At 38.1% G+C, this 15,711-nt stretch overlaps 1 protein-coding gene across 8 annotated transcripts in view; it reads left to right on the top strand.

The window, feature by feature from the left end:
- Nucleotides 1-5,559, top strand: part of SLC38A6 (solute carrier family 38 member 6) — a 63,104-nt gene extending 57,545 nt beyond the window's left edge. For 6 of the 8 annotated variants that reach the window (XM_035727900.1, XM_027569310.2, XM_027569315.2 and 3 more), the window contains 4 exons: nt 2,632-2,756; nt 3,902-4,046; nt 4,155-4,249; nt 4,437-5,559. In XM_035727900.1, the coding sequence (XP_035583793.1) occupies nt 2,632-2,756; nt 3,902-4,046; nt 4,155-4,249; nt 4,437-4,517 (446 nt within the window). In that variant the 3' untranslated portion in view covers nt 4,518-5,559. The remainder of the gene's footprint in view (nt 1-2,631; nt 2,757-3,901; nt 4,047-4,154; nt 4,250-4,436) is intronic. The other 2 variants (XM_027569311.2, XM_027569313.2) reach the window with 2 other exon arrangements.
- Nucleotides 5,560-15,711: the final 10,152 nt, after the last annotated feature.

The raw sequence follows: 15,711 nt of genomic DNA, 5'->3' as shown, positions 1-15,711 counted from the left end.
CTAGAGAAGTGATGGGACACGTCACACATTTAGTGGCATGTCTCCTGAATCCTAATCCAGTGATCTTTCTGCTACTCTATGGTAATCTGTATAAACTTCATATGGCTGATGTAATAGTATATATATAACTTGCAGAGATCACTATCAGATCCTTACTGAGATTTATAGAGATTTGTCTGAATTCAGAGAAGTGCGTTGTACTCTGTCCCTTACATATGTTAAGGCTCAGCTAAGAACACAGAATTGACTGTCTCAGATGAAGTGTTTTCATCCTGGGAAAGTAGTGGATATGTAACAGATATTTTGAATTTATAATAAATCTAGTTCTTCAGGCTTCTGGAGCTGCTTGGGATCCTTTTATCCAGTGCTCCCAAAGCTTAGTTAATATCTAAATTTTGTCAGATTACAGGGACCTATAAGTATGTACCTAGATTAATAATACTGGCTCTTTATAGATGTTAAAGCGTTATAAGGAGAGGGAGAAAAAGTGTTCCTCTGGGGAGGCAGGCCTATGCCCAAATGTTACGTCATAACCAGACCATTTTAAAAGTACAAAATTTTTTGTTTGTTTGTTTTTAAAGATTTTATTTGTTTATTTGACAGAGAGAGACACAGCGAGAGAGGGAACACAAGCAGGGGGAGTGGGAGAGGAGAAGCAGGCTTCCCGAGGAGCAGGGAGCCAGATGCGGGGCTTGATTCCAGGACCCTGGGATCCAGAACTGAGCCAAAGGCAGACGCTTAACGACTGAGCCACACAGGCGCCCCTAAAAGTGCAAAATTGTTAAGCACTAAGTGTTAATAGCTCATTTTCATGATTCAGAAAGTGGAAATAAAATAGTTTGCCATATTTTTTCAAAGGCTCACAAATATCTCAGGTTTGGAAATAATACCCAGCTTTCCTGGCTCTTCTTAATCTCTTAGTCTACTAGTCTCACATCATGTAAAGTAGTTCTTTGATATGTTAGACAATTAGTTTCTCTCCCATTTCCATTATCACTGGTCTAGTTCAGTTTCTCATTACCTCTCAGTGATTATGACAGTAACCTCCTGTTATGGGTATCTTTTTCTTCCTGCTTAGTTCAGATCATAATACACGAATCTTCAAAAGTCATTGCGTCTCTGTGGCCCACTTCATAGGGTTTACCTATGAAGAGCCCTGCTCCTGGGTTGTAAATGCATTTTCTGGCCATATCACCCACTGCCGTCTTTGCTCTGTAGCACACCCTCTTTCAGCCACGGTAGCACCGCCGGGTACTCATTTTCTTAGATGCATATTCTCGTTGCTACATTAGGGCTTCTGCCTGTGCCCTTCTTGCTCGGAGAGAAAATCTCTTTCCCCACACATACGTTAACTAATGCTCTCAGTAATCCACAGGTCAAAATATTATCGTCCCCATTTGCAGATGTAAGAACAGAGAGAATCAGAGAAGTTAAGGTGCTAATAAGTAGAGGAATTTGAACATTAGTCTGTGTAGTGCCAGAATTCAGGGCCCTCTACCTTGCTGCTATTCTCTAGACCATGATGACTCTTCCCAAGCCTCCCTGGATTTTCTGCTTGCTCATCCCAAAGTCACAGTTACCTTTCCCTATTCAGAATCACCGTAGCTCTTCCTTTAGCACGACTACTGCCACTTACGTGTGTATCTGTGTTTATCCACTTTCTGTTATATGGGTGTGTGCGTCTTATTGCTCCTTTTTATTTTAAGATCCTTGTTTTTTTATTTCCTCCAAAGCGTCTTTTCCAATACATATTACTCTCAAATTTAAAAAGCACCATTCCATTTTAAGTACAAACTGATCTTTGCCTGCAAGGCAGGATATGGAGTGCTCTTGAGAGCACTCACTCTTCATGCCCCTGTCTGACTGGGGGTGCAGAAGACATTGTGAAACTGGAAGAACAGCGCGGAGCAAAGCCTGGTCAGTGTGTGCACATTCTGCCCTTGACTACCACACTGGCTTGCCGAGTAAGCCATTTCCCTACCACTGCATTTTCTTAGGAAAGAGGAATCTACAGATGAAATGTTGATGAAGCAGGCAACATGCACCAAAGTGTAAGATTCTAGAAAACATTGCGGTATTGAGGAAAAGGTATTGGTTTTGGCACCAAAAAAATTGGGGTGTATAGCTCTGCGAAGCTCTTCCCCTTTTTGTGGTGTGATCTTAAGCAAGTCAGTTAGTATTTCTTAGCCTAGCTACCTGTCTTAATTGTTATCAGAAGGAAACACCTGATACACTTTCAGTAATACATGTGAAAGCACCTTACAAAACAAACATAAATGTTCAAAACCTTCAGATTATGGAAAAGTTGTAAAGAGATATTTATATATATATATATATATTCATTGTCATAATTTTAGAGGTTCTGCCTGTGCTGGTTTCTAGTTTAACTAAAAGAAAAGATTGTTATTTTCTTTTATATATATATAAATACTTTTTATTTTAAGATTGTAATTTTCAAGAAGTTATTTAACTAATATCTCTGTGTTTCATAGGATAAGAAAAAGGCCAGAGATGAATTTGGTCTGGGAATCCAAAATTTGTTAAGATCTATTTGTGCAAGAAAAATAATTTTGCTGTTATTGACATCTTAGTAGTTTATAATGTGGTTATTATTATTTTTTTAATTGACAGACAAAGTGGCATCAGAATTACTGCAAGGTTATAGCACATACTTGCCCCATGATGCTGTTCTCATGACTGTGAAGTTATGCATACTATTTGCTGTGCTTTTGACAGTCCCTCTAATCCACTTCCCTGTAAGTATTCTTAAACGGCTTGTTGCTTAATGTAGCAGCTCCCTAATATGGCAACACTAATGTTTTGCAGACTAGAGTGTTTGAATCACATCTAGTCTTGTATATCTTACTCATTTGTCAAGTAATTGATCAAAGACCTCATACTTGCATATGGCCCCATGAAAGCACAGAAAGAACGATGAACCACTAAGCTAATTTGTGCTTTTTGAGATTTAGTTTAGATTTATTCTCTCCCACAGCATTGTTTCCAATTTAGAGACTATGGTTCTTCTAAATTTTTGGGTTTTTCCCCCTCTTTAATTCTGTATTCTGTTTTCAAAAAGAATGTGCATGAAGAGGCAAAAGTCAAGTCAGCAAAAATAAGCTCCTTCTGGTTTATTGTAGATTTGTTTTCACATAGACATTCTAATTTAATCCTAGTCAAAATATTTTTTTGCTCTAGAATTATAATTAAGGGGCAGATCAGATCTTCATTCTGCATTTAGTTGCCATATGTAAGAATCTTAAGAATTTCTGAGAAAATGGAAACAGAGGCTTTAGGTATGAATGGTTCTGCATGAATGTCTTGAACCCCTAAACAGTGAGCTCCCTAAGAACTGGACCTTGAAGATCTTTGGCCCACTCCTTGTGTGAACTGCTCTGCCAGGCGTGCCGTGGCAGGGGGTGGGGGGCTGGCAGCGTATGAAGTAGGAAGTGTCATGAACTAGTTTTTATATTTACATGCTATGAAACATAATGTAAAATAAAATAGTAAATGATGTTTCTTTCCCATAGCATGACATCTTTTTCTATTTTAACCTTTTGTTCTGTGTGTGAATTTAATGAAAACGATTCTCTGAGATCTCATTACACAGTGTTATTGTTGGTCATTTTGAAAAGTATGCAACCTAGAGAAATTGAGTGCGAACGTTTCTTCAAGAATTAAAGCAAAATAATTTTTATGAAGCTCACACAGAAAGGTATAATTCTTAGTTTATGTGTCATAAACACTTTATAATAATAGTTTATGCTATATTTTAAAAATCTAATTGGTGTAGGGGACAAGAATGTCATGGTTACCGTATTGTACCTGTGTTTCCCTAAGCAAGTACTTTGGCTTTGACACTTTTTCTTTGCTTAAATCTGTTTCTTTTTCTGTTATACAGGCAAGGAAAGCTTTAATGATGATGTTTTTCTCCAACTTTCCATTCTCATGGATTCGCCATTCTTTGATCACTCTAGCAGTCAATATTATCATTGTTTTACTTGCATTATATGTTCCTGACATTAAGAATGTATTTGGTATAGTTGGTAAGTTTTCTGTTTCAAAAAATCCCATATAACAAAATGGATAAAATTGTCATCCAACCTCACATCTGAATCTGGCAATACCCTTTTTTTTTTTTCCCCTGCTCAAAGGTTCCAGTACATCAATGTGTTTGATTTTTATATTCCCAGGACTGTTTTATCTTAAACTTAGCAGAGAGGATTTTCTCTCATGGAAAAAGCTTGGGGTAGGTTAGCTTTTTTTTTTTTTTTTTTTTTTTTAAGAATTCTGTTTTAAGAAATAACTTGTCATTTTATAATTGACTATTTTATCTACATTAAGAAAGTTAATGTATTTTGAACTATAACATACTTTATTGGAGAAGGTGGAGGTTTAAAATACTCTAATTGTTCTTTATCATTTTATTTCCACAGGCTTTTGTTTTGCTCATCTTTGGAATTTTGGTTGGGAATTTTAGTTTAGCACTAATCATTTTTAATTGGATTAATAAATGAAAGAAATATGTTCCTACTTATGAAGAATAATTTACCTCTATATGCAAAAAGGAGTAATTCTGGAAGGCATCTTGGATAAATCCTTTTTATATGGGTAAACATTTTTGTAAACATTATTAACAAAAGCAGAACAAAGTGGGAGTAGGTAGGGGAAAGTGGGTTTATAACAGTTTTAATTAAAATAAATTCAAAATGTTCTTCGATATATTAGGTCAATCTTTGTGGTTTATTTTTTAAAAATTAATAGATTTTGTTTTTTCAGGTCGATTTAATGTTTACAGAAATATTGAGAATATGCAGAGTTCTTCTATATCCCCTCACTGCCAGCACACCCAGTTTCCCATATTATTGACATCTTGCGTGAGTGTGGTGCATTTGTTACACTTGATGAGCCAATATTGATACAGTCTTATTAACTGCAGTACATAGTTTATCTTAGAGTTCACTATTGATGCAAGCATTGGCAACCACTGATCTCTTGACTGCCTTCATAAAAACTGTGAGCCTTTCCCTGTGAGCCTTTCCTAGAATGTTATATAGTTGGAATTATATATTATCTAACCTTCGAGGCTGGCTTCTTTCACTTAACAAAATGTAGTTAAGTTTCATCCATGTATTTTCATATAGCTCATTTCTTATTATCATTGAATAATACTCCATTGTTATGGATGTGCCAGTTTATTTTTTCATTCACCTGTTGAAGGACCTCTTGGTTGCTTTCAGAGTTAAGAATAAACCTGCTATCAACATTTGTGTGCAGGTTTTTGCGTGAATATAAGTTTCAGCTTATTTGGGTTAATACCAAAGAGCACAATTGCTGCATCATATGGTAAGATTTAGTCTTATAAGAAACTGCCAAATTGCCTTCCAAACTGGCTGTAATATATTACATTCCTGACAGCAGTGAATGAGAGTTCCTGTTGTTCCTTATCCTCACCCACATTTGGTGTTGTAAGTGGTTTGGATTTTTGCCATTCTAATGGGTGTATAGTTGTATCTCATTGTTGTTTCAATTTGCATTTCCCTAATGACATATGATGTTGAGCATCTTTTCATAGGCTTATTTGCCATCTGTATATTTTCTTTGGTGAGGTTCAGATCTTCCATCCATTTTTTAAATTGGATTGTTTTCTCATTGTTGAGTTTTATGCATTCTTTGTGTATTTTAGATACCAGCCCTTTATCAGATAATGTGTTTTGCAAAGACTCTCTCCAGTCTGTGGCTTGCCTTTTCATTCTCTCAACAGTGTTTATGGCAGAGCAGAAGTTTTTAATGTTATTAAATATACTGGGTCAATCTTTCATTTGTTTTTTAAGAAATCAGCGTATTGAGCTTATATACAAAATTGAATGTTCGCTGTGGGTTAATGTTGTCAACATTAATCACCAATAACAAAACTGTGGGATTATTTCATTTGGTATTTTGCCCTGCCTCTGAATCTTCTCTAAGAAACTTTTGTGATTTTCCTGTTGTTCATTATGAGATAGAGCTGTGATGATTGGCTGTGGATTTGGAAGTTCTCTGAACTTTCTCATTTGTCACTACAACATGTGACTTTCTACTTGGCAAACAGACAAATAGTGATTTATATCATATTTTCTGTGGAGGTTATAAATCATTGTTTCCTATTGATGTGGCTTATTTCTGGTTGGAAACCAGAAGCTAGATCTCTCCTCCCCATGAGTGTTCTATGTAAAGGACACCTTGTTAGCAGCCTACCAAAGCCAGGGTGTATCAGTAAAAATGTAATTCTACCCTTGTGCACACGTAAAGTAGGGAATTGCATGCAAAGTACAATTTGCATGTATGGAAATACACACTTTTGCAGGTGCCCCCTTGCTTCCCACTTAGGAAATGGGCTGAAAAATTGACAACTGAGCTTCTCTTTTGAGTTAAGATATTTCTTTGGCAACTGGGGATAAGCATAGTATAATGGAAAAAGTCCAAGTTTGGGGGTTAGAAAGACTTAGATTCAAATCTCTGTGAGTTTAGGCAAAGTACTTAACCTCTCTAAGCCTCCACTTTCACATACGTATTAAATGGAGTTAATACCAATTATACAGGGTTCTGTTGAGAGGATTAAATGACCTTGTATAAATTGGTGCAGACCAAGACAGGCTCTTTTAATAGATGAGATAGTTATCCCCTTTTTCCCATCTCTTCATCTGGACCAGTAAAATAAATTTGCTTTCAATCAGGGACGTGGAATTTCCTCATCTTCCATCTTGCACAGCTAATATGTTTAGGATCTTTCTCTAGCATTCATTCACAGGGGAAGTGGCCCCATGTGCACTCTTTGTCGTGTTTTCCCACAGTTCTGCCCCCGCTGTACTCTTCTACTGATATCTTTCTGAAAATGGGCACTTAGCCTGGTCCCAGGGGCACAGCCAGGCGTGGCTTCCCATGTGGCTTCAGGTCAGCCAGAGCCCATCAATCTGATAAGCTCATTCTTGTACTCTCTTTTTCTGTTTATGAAATTATAGATCCAAATACAAATAGGTGTTCAGCTGCTTACATAAATCTAATTCCAGTAATACCAAAATAACCCTAAATCTGCAACAGATGCAAGGATGCCCCCTGGGGCAAATGTTAAGTGTGATGACAGCTGGGCATCAGTTAATATATTTGTCACCTGCTCATGGGATAGGATCATGAGAGGTTTGGCAAAGGGACAAGTAACCCGTTGAAACCCTGCACAAAACTTAGTTAATATCAAGAGAAAAATATTTGTGGAAGAGTTTTTTATTATTACTATTATTATTATTTCACTTTAATATTCTGCCTTATCTAGTTGCCTGTTTGGAGTCACAGCTTCCCCAAGAGTTTGGAGGAAGCTAATAAAATGGCAGGTAAGAGCAGTGCCGCCTTTACCAGGATTACCAAAAACCTTGTTCAAGTTCTCTGCTGCATTTTTCCTGGGAAATATGGCCCTTCCTTTATGGGCTTAATGTTCATAATTTATTAGGTAAGAACTATTTAAAGTAAAACTAAGTAAAGCACAAAATATATACTTTTCTAACACTTGGAGACTTGTTTGCTAAATTAAAAGACAAAGTGCTGAGAATATGAATTACTTTCAGATGTTGAGGGTGAATGTTTAAATTGTACCTTTTTTTAACAGAATGTTTACTCGTGAGCTTAGCATTTAAATGGTTAAAACAAGCCTTTGAAGTTAACACTCCATTAAGATGAATGGGGGTAATTCACACCTCTGCTAGTGCTGTATTATTTCAGTCTGGCTGAGGAGAAAACAAGACAGGAGTAGGTTGATTTACTGTGTGAAGGGCCCTTTAAACACCCAAGGTCTGGAAATCTTTGTGTGTGTGTGTGTGTTTTTTTCCTTTCCATCTAGAAGCAGAACCTGAAATTCAGCACAAGCTAGGTATAGAGCTGCAGTCTAGAAAGTACCATTCTCTACTATGGCAATTCCTAACTGGCTTTTGATGGGTAGCAAGTTACCAGATCAGCCCAACCTCTCTGGCTTTGTTTGCGCCTCTGTTTCTTCTACCATAACACCTTTTAAATGTAAGTTTAATATCTGGTAAATTCACCAATGGAAAAGCAGAACCATCCATTTTCAGGTAAACTTTACACATGCCTTTAAATGGGTTATGAGCTAATCACTGGCCTTCATGTGCTTCTAGAAACTTTTTTACCTTTGCAAAATCTCATGTTCTATATTTGCCTACATACAAAACATCCACCTTTAAGAACTTTTTTCTCCCCCCCCCCCCCCCGCCCGCCACCATTTGGGGGGTGATCTCTGAAGTGAACAGAGATCAGTTGGGAAAGATTCATTTCTTTCTCCATGTGACCTTTGCACCGGTACTATTTTGTATTTGAAATGTGTATTCTCCGCATTCGTGGAAGTGCTATAACCATTTGACCCTGAAACTATTCATTTTGGAACCTAAGAATAAGGTTCTGTGAGCATAAATGAAATGGTGAGCATTGTATGAGATATTACTGAATTTGAAAGATCTCTTTTTAAGGTAAAGGGATTTTTCTCTTCTCCATTCTTATCCTGTGTATTTGCAGGATCAGGTTACTAGATAATCTGTGGGTAGCTGGGTGTGGAGTCTCTGGTGCTGACTTTGCCAGTATGGTATATAGAGATGGAGAATAGATGCGAGAAACAAAAGGACTCAAACAATTAATTTTAACGTGATTTTCTTCTTGGCATGTTGACAATACTCTGCGGCTATGTTAGAATTTAACCCTATTGAAAAAGACCTTGTTTCCTGCCGATAACTCTGCCTAGATTTTAGGGGTCATAATTTTTGGTCTTAGAACTTCTCAGAACCTTTTATAGTACTGAGAAATTTGTTGTGGTTTTTTTTATTTAAACACAATTTATTCATTTTTCTACCATTATCCTCCTATAGTCTTCTCATAATGAAGAGGGAAAAATAGGAAAACAAAATTTTGGTGAAGGATGAGTAAAGATATTGTGGATGTGGTTTCCTCGTTGAGTCAGAATTCTGTTTCTCACTCTTCCTAAACTATCTGATCTGTTTTTACTGTCCTCACGATCAGCTGTCCTAGTTTGTGAAGCTGTCAGTCAAAATGAGCAGTGAGGAGAAGCAGGAAGACTCATCTTGGCTGGTGGCCGAGAAGCCAGGTGGGAGTGAGAGGTTCTTTCCCTGTGGGACAAAGGGAAGGGGCGGGGAGGGAAATGGAGCTGCCAGGGGGAAAAAGACAATTAAAAGACGTGGTTATATGGAACGGGATAAGGAAAAAAGACTTGCAGGGAAATGTTTCTCTCTTGTTTGAATGTATATGTGTTTTATATCAGTTAGTGGACCAATGCACAACACAGGCAAAGGGACCGGCTAATTCACTGAACAAATATTTACAGAGCACACAGTATGTACTAGGAGTTGCACGTCTTCCTAAAGTTGTGCGGTTAAATAAGACACCTGAATTTCTTGGATAAAACTTGGAATTTTCTTTCTTTTTTTTTTTTAAGATTTTATTTATGTATTTGACAGAGAGAGACACAGCAAGAGAGGGAACACAAGCAGGGGGAGTGGGAGAGGGAGAAGCAGGCTTCCCGCCGAGCAGGGAGCCCGATACGGGACTCGATCCCAGGACCCTGGGATCATGACCTGAGCCGAAGGCAGACGCCCAACGGCTGAGCCACCCAGGCGCTTCAAAACTTGGAATTTTCTGATTGAACCTTTTCAGATGGACTTAATAAGTGAAACTGCTTAACTCAGAGGAAAAAAAAAATCTATATTTTCATACATTTACATAAAGATAGACTTTTTTTTACCATTCTCGAGTCAATACTGACCTGTGTTCAAATCCCAGCTCTACCTCTCTTTGTCTAGTTTTGGACAAGTCTCTTTAATTCTGTGAATTCTTTGAAGACCTTCGTGTTTAAAGACTTAAGTTTTCTCTCAACCAGGGGAAATACACTTTGTTTCTTCAAGTTAGATTACATGATATTTGGGGAAAGCTTGAGTGCGCTTGAACTGAGCAATGTGTTGAATATATGTGGTTTTACTTATTCCTCAAATCACATATCTCTTCTCCTCTGCTTCAGCCACCTACTCAATAGTCCGATCAGAAAGTAGTATTCTAGAAATATTCCTGATCAGTGCAGTTTATTTTCACTACTGATGCATTCTTCCCCAGAAGAACAATTTTTGTAGTTTTGTAATAATGTCACCATACTCTGATTTTATATCAGCTTTTTCACAATGACAGTACACTTCAGCCTCGTAAAGTATGTGGTCAGTAAACGCTCCAGGTCTCTTTTAAGTGAACTGCCAGATTTCTAGGTCTTGTACTTGATTTTAATTTTTTTAAGTATGAAGGAATATATATTACATAATACATACACATATTCATACACACACACCTGCTATCTATCTATATGTGTTAAACTTTGTCTTGTTAACTTTAGCTCATCTTCCAGCAGTTGAGATCTTTTTTGAGTTTTAGATTCCAATGTATCATTATTCCCTGCTTTTTTACATCTTTCATGATCCTGCCATTTCTTTATCCCATTCACAGATAAAGATGTTCAGTGAGACAAGACCAACTCTAGAGCCCTGCAGCCCACCACTAGAGATTTTTCTTCCATGTTGTTATTAATCTCCTTTTTGGGTAAAGTTATCGTCCTGTAGTGTCATCTAACCTGCACTTCTTCAGTCCTTCTGGAAGTGTCTCCCAAGTCAGTAGGTGCAACCTAGATCCTCACCTATTTCCCACATTTCTAGTTGTCCTGGGATATTTCTGCTTGGATGCCTCACAGTTTACCCAAACTTAGCATGTTCTAATCTGTCCTTCCAGCTAGTTTTCTTGCTTCCATTCCTGCCACCTGCAGTCCGTTCTCACACTGTGGCCAAAGTAGTTGTTTAAAAATGTAAATCAGATCATTTACAATGTAAATTGCTCTGCTTAATTTCCTCCAAGGGCCTTCCAAGTCACTGAGAATGAAATCTGTCATGGCCTACGAGGCTCTGCTTCGTCTGTGCCCACTTATCTCTGACTTCGTCTCATAGCTTTCACTCCTCTCCAGCCAGCCAGCATTTCTGCGCCTTGAACACACCAAGCTTTGTTCCCACATGCTTACTGTTTTTCCTAGTTCGAACATTGTCTTCAGAGACCTCTGCAAGCCTGGCTCCTCCTCATTCAAGCATCAGCTCAAGTGTCACTGGCCCAGAGCGGTCTTCCCTGACCGCTTTCTGCAAACGAGCAGCCCCGCAGCATGGAGTCGTGCTTTCCAGCCGCCCTGTTGCGCAGTCCGTTCCTGGGATTCCCGCCTATTGTCTGTGCCCACTGGACTGCAAGTTTGTTAAGAACTGGGACTTGTCTGTCTTGTTCATTACTAAATCCTTAGAGCTTAGAATGGTACCTGGTACTTGGGAGTGACTTAATAAATACTTGTTGAATGAATGCAGAAATCCAACAGACTATATATCTTTTCACTCTGTCTCCAGTCTGTCACCACATCGGTTCTTCCTTGGAAATGTCTTCTAGATGTGCTTTTATCCTATCCCCAACCTCCTGCCAGTACCTGAACCTTAGCCTTCATCCCTTTGTGCCTGGATTATTACACTTCTTCTCAACCCCTGCTGCTCTTTAAATCACTTGGGGAGCTTTGAATGTTCAGGCTCCACCTCAAACCAATGAAATCAGAATCTGCCTGAGACTCAGGCCTCAGTACATATTTTTAAAGCTTCCCAGATGATTGTAATGGGCACCCACTAGATTGCTGCATCAGCCTTCTAATAGTTGTCTGTCTTTTAGTTCATTTTGTCTGTTGTGTCCATTGATCTCCTTGGAATCCTGCTTTCCTAATAGGACTTCCCTGCTCAAGAGCCTACAGTGGCTCCCTACTGCCTGCCACATTAATCCCACCTTCCCCTGCGTCATCTACTAAACTATATTTCATTCTTTTCTCTCTTACCTACATTCTACGCTACCCTGAAACCATCTCACTGCCTGGCACTTGATTTGCCTTTCATTACCCTGCTTCTCCATGTTTACTTCTTCTCTCCTACTCTCCTTCCCTCCCCGCTTCAACTTGTACCTACACACCTGGTCTGTCCTTACTTCTCTCCTCTGCCTACACAAACACTTCCCATTCCTCAGGGCCCAGCTCAAATTCCACCTTGTAAATACTTCATTCTCCATTCCAGTTTATCACTTGTAACCTAGGTAATTCTTTTGATATGTGTCATGAGTACCTTATATTTCTTATATTTTTATAAATTATTTTGTCTTATATTTTTTGATTGGTAATATTTAAATTTAATTGGTACAAATTCAAAAGTTACAAAATTGCCCTCCTTCATTATCTGCCCCAGGCATCCAGTTTTCTTCCTTGGAAGCAACCACTCTTAAGCTTTCTGTATCTTTGCAAAATATACTCTAAGCCTAGCTAACTATATATTTATATAGAACACACACACACACACACACACACACACACACAGTGTTGGCGTACTACATGCAGTCCTCTGCATCTTGACTTCTTTTTACTTAGAGATATTTAAAGATATGTATAGATGATATAATTTCAATTGTAAAAAAACAGAGCAGGAAATCTGTCCTCTTAATAAACTTTAAGTGTACAATACTATTGTTAATTGTATGTACATTATTATACATACAGTAGATCTGTAGAACTTTTTTATCTTGCATGACTAAAACTCTATGTCCATTGAACAAAAACTCATTTTCCCCTCCTCCCAGCCCTGGCAGTCATCATTTTACTTTCTGCTTATATGAGTTTGACTGCTTTAGTGGAATCATGCAGTATTTGTCCTTTTGTGACTGGCTGTTTCACTTAGCGTAATATCTGTAAGTTTCATCCATGTTGTAGCATATGGCAGGTTTTCCTTTTTTAAGGCTACAATAATACTCCATTATATGTATATACCACAATTTCTTTATCCATTCATCTGTCTGTGGACATTTAGATTGTTTCCGCTTCTTGGCTGTTGTGGATAATGCTGTAATAGACATGGTAGTATAAATATCTCATTCAGTTCTTTTGGATAAATATGCAGAAGTGGAATTGCTGGATCTATAGTAAATTCTATTCTTAATTTTTTGAGGAACCTCCGTACAGTTTTCCTTAGTGGCTGCACCATTTTACATTCCCACCAACAGTGCACGAGGGTCCTAGTTTCTCCACATTCTCACTAGGATTTGTTGTTTTCTGATTTTTTTTATAATGACCATCCTAACAGATGTGAGGTGATATCTCATTATGGTTTTGATTTGTATTTCCTTAACAGTGACATAGAGCATCTTTTCATATGCCCAGTGGCCATTTGTATGCCTTTGGAGAAATGTCTATTCATGTCCTTTGCCCATTTTTAAATAGAGTTATTTGGGGTTTTTTGTTATTAAGTTATAGGAGTTCTTATATATTTTGGATATTAACTCCTTATCAGATAAGATATATGGTTTGCAAATATTTTCTCCCATTTGCAGGTTGACTTTTTACCCTCTTGATTGTTTCCTTTCTTGCACAGAAGCTTTTAAGCTTGATGTAGTCCCACTTGTCTATTTTTGCTTTCACATCTGTTTTGGAGATTATTCTGTATCAGTACATATCACGCTGCCTAGGGGCACCTGGGTGGCTTAATCAGTTAAGCTATGGACTTGATTCCAGCTCAGGTCTTGATCTCAGGGTTGTGAGTTCCATCGCCATGTTGGTCTCCATGCTGAACGTGGAGCCTACTTAAAAAACAAACAAACAAACAAACAAACAAAAACAGCCTAACTCTATTTATAGCTGCATAGTATTTCATTCCTACCCATTTAACTGGAATTCTGAGTCAAAGGGTATGCACGTTTCTAATTTGTATAGATATTACTAAATTGCCCCCCATTAAAGGTTTTACTAATTTACATTTTCAACAAAAATGTAATAATTACTCTTTACATTTTGCGGTGTTATTTAACTTTTCACATTTAAGCACCTTCTCTCCCTGACTCAGTTGTAGTTAACCCCAAAACAGAAACCATTTCCTGCATATATTAGCTTGTACACAACACCTAATACTATAAGTTCACTCAATTGGTGCTCAGTAAATATTTGTTAAATCTTACTTCATTGTGTGCTTAGGGACTTTTCTTGTGGCTCTAATGGGTGCCATGTGAAAGTTGGGCCCTTTACATGTGTGCTCTTCCCAGGACAGGGGGTGACGTGTGACTGATATTCTGAGGAGAGATGCTGTCTGTTGCTGTCGCTCTTCCGGAATTCCGTATTATCCTTGCTCAGGTCAACCAGTCCTTGGATCTGTTATCAGGTTTGTTTAGTTTGAATGATCAGTATAAGGACTGCAGCTGACACCAGACTTGTGTCCAGTACCCTTCATTGCCTAAAATGTCATATCCTAAAAATGTAGATAACACGTTTATACTAATTACCTAAATGAAGAGCTCTTCTTTGTGAGTTTTTCCCAACTTTTTATTATGAACAATTTCAAATATACATCTGAATTGGAATAATAGGTCCATAGACCCACCACTGAAATTTAACATTTGTTCATAGTTTTGCTACATATATAAACATATATGTGGGTAGCAAAACAGCTATGAACAAATGTTAAATTTATATGTAATATATAAAAAATATATAAATGTATGTATATTTGCTGAATGATTTGCAAGTAAGTTGCTGATATTCCACTGAGTAATAAATAAAGCTGAAAATTAGTTTTGTAAATACCACCTTCTGTGAACAAATCTGTTTTAAATGTTTCACAACCATTTTCCCCCCACAAATTATCTCTCTTTCTCCAAAAGGATAAGCAGCTGTTTGACGGCATCTTTTCCTCAAATGCCAAAAGACTAATATCCCTGGAAGAACAAGGTTTAAGGGAGAGGACGCAACTGGCACTCTAAATTTCTCTTAGGGGGGAGCCTGGCTGGCTCAGTCGGTGGAGCATGTGACTCTTGATCTCAGGGTTGTAGGTTCAAGCCCCACGTTGGGTGTAGAGATTCCTAAAAAATATATGATCTTAAATTTTTTTTCTCTTAGTACTAGGAAATATCCTTCATGTCTTTGTTTAGGAAACTGTCTTGTTAAGTCATTGGAGATGCGGCCTCTATGGTTTCACAGTTTACTAAATGCCTATGAGCTGTAAAATGGTTAGTTTTATGTTATGTGAATTTTACCTCAATTTTTGAAAAAGTAAGACCTTATGAGAATGAGTTGGCAGGAGAAGAGGAGGTTGAAGAAATATCTACAGCACTCTTTGTAAAGGAGAACATGGATTTGGGGTTGAGGAGAAGCCAAGGGAAAGAGGCAGCAGGTGCTAAGCCGGCAGTGGGAGTCTGGAGCTTGTGAGCGAAAGTGGCTGAAGGGCGTTTTATGAACAGAAACGTCTAATACTCAGCTTTAATTTGCCTGCCTGTGTCTCCTGAAACCAATAAAAGCAATACACAGAAATGCCTTGTGTGAGCCGGATTGTGTGTGCAAAACCCTTCCCTGGAGCCACATGGGGCAGAAAAAGTCTAATAGCATCTGTGCTAGCCAGGTGATCCGAACCCTCAGAAAAGTGGACTTCAAAGCCAGTGATGACTGGGGAAAATGTAAGCCAGTGCTTCTTCCCAGAGTGCTGGGGACGTCAGAAGGGCTGTGAGGCCATCCCCCTCTGAAGATGTGATTGAACCAACTAGGCTTGGCTCTCAAAGCGAGGCCCTTCAGGTGCCATCTCAAGA

Source organism: Zalophus californianus, chromosome 6 (genome assembly GCF_009762305.2).
Source record: "Zalophus californianus isolate mZalCal1 chromosome 6, mZalCal1.pri.v2, whole genome shotgun sequence".
NCBI lineage: Eukaryota > Metazoa > Chordata > Mammalia > Carnivora > Otariidae > Zalophus > Zalophus californianus.
The sequence above is the reverse complement of the archived record's forward strand: the minus strand, read 5'-3'. Positions and strand labels throughout refer to the sequence as shown.